Source organism: Microtus ochrogaster, assembly GCF_000317375.1.
Source record: "Microtus ochrogaster isolate Prairie Vole_2 chromosome 14 unlocalized genomic scaffold, MicOch1.0 chr14_random_2, whole genome shotgun sequence".
NCBI classification, from domain to species: domain Eukaryota; kingdom Metazoa; phylum Chordata; class Mammalia; order Rodentia; family Cricetidae; genus Microtus; species Microtus ochrogaster.
Genome location: NW_004949097.1, coordinates 3,374,783 through 3,379,566, shown reverse-complemented (window position 1 = coordinate 3,379,566; position 4,784 = coordinate 3,374,783). Strand labels below are relative to the sequence as shown.

Below are 4,784 nucleotides of genomic sequence, written 5' to 3'. Positions count from 1 at the left end.
CATCTGCTCAGGGTACTGTTCTTCAACCACCAAAAGCAAGCTCAGCCACTTCTTACTCTCTTAAGGTCCCTGACATCACTTGCTCGGCCTGTTACAGCCTAGCCTAGGGGTCTTGATCAGGTTTGGTTTTGTTTGTTTGTTTGTTTCATCTGTAAGCTAAGGAAATAAAAGGCCTAGAAGCCCCTGTGTGACAGAAGCAGTGGGGAAACTCTCAACCACAGCAGGCAGACTCAGCCAGTAAAGGAGGCTTTGTGAGAGGTGAGGAAACAAGCACACCGCAGCAGACACAGAACTGTCATCTGCAGAGCAGAGCAGGAACTGTAAACAGTCTTTGAAGGGGTCCCCTCCAGAATTTGTGGTTGGTTCCTTTGAACAAAGGCAAGATGGCTGATTAACTCACAACTGTTATGTAAACACATCCTGATCAGTCTTGCCTTGTCAGGTCCATCAGCCAGCAGGGGCCTGATATCAGTGGGATAGGGGAAAGAAGAGGTGGAGGGAAAGGAGGAGGAGGAGGAAGGAGTGAGGGAGGAAGGAAGGAAGGAAGGAAGGAAGGAAGGAAGGAAGGAAGGAAGGAAGGAAGGAAGGAAGGAAGGAAGGACAAATCTTTGTTTTAAGCTGCTAGGCTTTTGTCTCAGGTCAGGAAGGTGAGGAAGTTCACCATGTATATCTGCCTGCCTATCAAGTCCTGATCTCTCAATCCTACGCATCTCCCTCTGAGGACTTTGATCTTTACAGGTTTGAAGTTAGGAAAAAACACAATGGGGTTTTCTGAAGAAAAAAAAAACTGAATTTTAGGAATATCAAGGCAGAATGTATTTTTGTATGGAAAATTTCTTTTTTGTTGTTGTTTTAGAATATAGATATTTCATCCAATTCAAATTGAAGAGACCACGGGGGGGGGGGGGCTGGCCTCATAGGAGAACAAGGTACATCCTCGAGGAAAGGATTTAGAGGGGCAAGGAGGCAGATGGCTGGAGTTTGGGCCCTTATAAAGCTCTGTGGAATATAGTGCTGTTTCTTTGTCCTCTCTTCCCTGGGCAGGACCCTCACCCCTATTGCTACAAAAGCAGAAATACTCCTCCCATGCCTAATTTCTGGCTTCGAGGATCAGATTAAATCTCACATATGCCTTTGTGTTGTCTTTATTTTCTCATTCTTTTAGAGTCAACCTACCGACACCAGGCAACCATTGATGATGAAGTTGTTTCTATGGAGATCCTAGATACCGCTGGCCAGGTGAGTAGAAATTCAGCTAATTATTTTCTGCAGTAAAAAAAAGGAGATATGTAAGTTAATAATGTAAAAAAATAACGCTCAAGAATTTTTCTGTAGGTGACTTTTATATAGCTTCCATTATCTCTCCACTTTATACACTGGCGCACATGTGATCTGATTCTGTGTAAATGACCTTCAAGAATACCTTCAAGAAGGTATTAGAAACAATAAAATATTCACAGTCACATCTAGGGTGACTTTCCTTCTATATCTGGGGGATGCCAATGTATTCATGTGGCTTTATAGCCAAACATGCTTTTGGAATGCTCAGGTGAATTTAAATAAGCATTGCTATCAAAAGGAATTATTAAAATCGTCATGTGCAAGGTGAGCCTTTGAGAGAGTGCTCTGGTCTATCCTGCGTTCCCAGTCTCTATGACCACATGCAGGTTTGTCTGTGTGTTTCACACTTCATTATGCAGAGATAGCTGCCTACAAATCTTGCTGGCAAATTTCCTTTGACATTAATCAGATCAAATCTTACAAAAGGTCCATAGTCTCAGTCCCTAAATATAGAAATGGCTACAGGGGATAGTTTGGTGGCCAGGTATTTCCATGGCACTGTAACAATGACCCATGACCTCCAAGAAGACTTGGGTTAAAGTGTTTAATCTAAGAAATGCTCCTGAAATTAACTATACCCCTATCCTTCTCGTCACTCTGTCTTTATGTATGGATCCCCATACAGTACTGAACACACCAAGAGATGCAGAAGCCTCTAGAAGAAATCTGAACCTATGAAAACAATGCTCTTTTCTCTCCTTCCCTGTCATCTTTTCTTCTTCCTCCTCTTTCTCCTCCTCTTCTTCTTCATCTTCTTCATGTCTCTCTTCCCACACATAATGTCTCGTCATTTCATCATGTAGCCCAGACTGCCCTTGAAGACAGCATTCTCTCACCTCTGCCTCCCAAGGCACATGTTCCTCCAGACTCAGCCACCAACATCTTTCAAACTGTGCCAGTTTTCTCCTCATGAAGGAGTAGTCACCTCTCTGATGTCACTGCAGGAGAATTTTCATCGTGACTACTACTGTATAGCACAGATTAGGGCATGGGGATGTGTGGATGGGCATCCTCATCCTCAGGTTTAGGCAGTGTGCTTTATACAGCATGTCATTGCTTGTGTCTGTCTCCAGGGTTACCAACTGTCTGTAATCAGAACCGAGAGGATAGTAAAACAAATGGGGCTGGGGTGTACTTACCTCTTCCAAACTAATTAAGAAAATGAGTTCGACCAGGAAAACAGACACTACATTTAATGATAAACAGATATGAGGAGGTATAATTATGGGATTGTTATGGCAATAGCAATGTACACATTGGGATTAGGTCCAGGTCTCCTGATTGCGGTTCTTTCTTTGCCCGCAGGAAGACACCATCCAAAGGGAAGGGCATATGCGCTGGGGGGAAGGCTTCGTGCTGGTCTACGATATCACCGATCGAGGGAGCTTCGAAGAAGTGCTGCCGCTGAAGAACGTCTTAGATGAAGTCAAAAAGCCCAAAAATGTAACTCTCATCTTGGTCGGAAACAAAGCCGACTTGGACCACTCCAGACAAGTGAGTACGGAAGAAGGGGAGAAGCTGGCTACAGAATTGGCTTGTGCCTTTTACGAATGTTCTGCCTGCACCGGAGAAGGGAACATCACCGAGGTATTCTATGAGCTCTGTCGAGAGGTGCGTCGCAGAAGGATGGTCCAAGGCAAGACACGGCGACGCAGCTCCACCACACACGTCAAGCAAGCGATTAACAAGATGCTCACCAAAATCAGTAGTTAGAGGCCCTGCCAAAATGTGCTTAAAATGGAAAAGTCCTTCCTGGCTCTTCTTTTGCCCTTCCAAACATGAGCAAAATATCCTACTCCTTATTGACTTTGGGAAATGGCAGGGTCTCTCGTGGTTCCTGGTCTGCTATATGCTGGGAAGTTCTCTGGTGTCCTCTCGGTCCTGATGGCTGTGACAGTCTCTCCCTTTCCTGCTTGCGGTAGGATCAGAGCTAAAGTAGTTTGAAGATGTAACCACCAAAGATGCTGAAGTGGCTGGGTTCGTGGAAGCTAATTTAGGCATCCCTGCCTTGCTTCAATAAGTTGAAGTCTTTTCAAAGGCATTTTAAGATTCTGTTTCTTGTGGGATACTGCAAAAGTTGCCGTAACGTTTTGTGATGTCTGGTGAGAACTTGAGAGAGTTAGCTAAGCGATTGGGATGGAAATAGAGTTCCCATTTGAAGTAAGGATTAAAAAAAAAAAAAAAAGTTGTTATCGTTCTTAAGTACAGTTTTTCTTTAACCCTTTATTTCACTTTTAGGCTGAAATGTCATTGATTTTTGTTTTGTAATGTAATTGCCCGTTTCAATTCAATTTGGTTCTCTCAATGATCTCTCTCAGTCGTTACCTGCCCTTCTATTATAATCTACTTAATAACAAAAGAAGCAAGACCCACAAATCACAGTCCTGCTGTGTCTTTGCTCCCTGAAGCCTGGGTGATGGGAAACACCAGGAACCTTTGTACCAACGCTTGTCTTCACTGCATTGTTAGTAGAGGAATTAGAATTAGAGACGCCTGGTTTGTATAGTACTACTCCATCAGCTCTGTAGCAGGAAGATAATCCTCTAAATATGAGAACTATAATGCCTAGTTATTCCCCGCTGGAAACCAAGGCTGAATCCCGTGCGGTCATTTGAATCAACTTCTGGTTCCGTAAGTTCACCACACACTTTCGTAACCTTTTAACCTTTGAGTGAGACTGATTGCCTAGGAAGAACTGGGGGAAAGAATGGGTGATTATAATTCATTATACCTGAATGGGCATATATAACGTGGAGGCTCAGCTGGTGAAAGGAACTGTAACAGCCAAGAGTTCATGGCCCTTTTCTCCATTTCCTGCCCCATATATTTAGATTTGGGCACTTTATTTTAGAAGAAAATATATATCTTTTACATATGTATGTATTTATATGTATACATATAAGTGTGTATAAAATTTGTAAGCATTGGAGGCTCTAATCCACAATGTATTTGAACATTCTGGTGTAACTGACTTTGTTTTATGTGACTATAATAAAAAGTATAATTTTCAAGTTCTGTAGAGATTTTTTTTTGTGACTAGCTTGTAAGTTTAGGGGAGGTTTGGGAGGCAACTGAATTGCAGAAGGAAAAGTCAGGGAACCCGATTTGAAGAGAAATTAGCTCCTGTTAATAATACCAGCTGCTCCTTTCAGACAACTCAGGGGCTGTTGTGGGTACTCTATTCATGGTCTGTCCCAATCATCACCATTATCCTAAGACAGTAAGCAGCGCTGTGATAGCCACGGTAGAGGTACGGACACTGAGTCAGACAGGAGGGGGGTAAGGTCACCAAGCCTACACTGGTGTTTGGAGGGTAAAACTAGAGCATGACCTGAGAGACTCGAACTGTGTGGTCCACACTGTTAGCCCACTGGACTGCCCTGTTAGCCCACTGGACTGCACTGTTAGCCCACTGGACTGCACTGTTAGCCCACTGGACTGCA

At 43.4% G+C, this 4,784-nt stretch overlaps 1 protein-coding gene across 1 annotated transcript in view; it reads left to right on the top strand.

The window, feature by feature from the left end:
- Positions 1–3,086, top strand: part of Rerg (RAS like estrogen regulated growth inhibitor) — a 108,144-nt gene extending 105,058 nt beyond the window's left edge. Inside the window, exons 4-5 of the mRNA XM_005364532.3 lie at positions 1,166–1,239; positions 2,647–3,086. Of these exons, the coding sequence (XP_005364589.1) occupies positions 1,166–1,239; positions 2,647–3,054 (482 nt within the window). The 3' untranslated portion in view covers positions 3,055–3,086. The remainder of the gene's footprint in view (positions 1–1,165; positions 1,240–2,646) is intronic.
- The last annotated feature ends 1,698 nt before the right edge of the window (positions 3,087–4,784 follow it).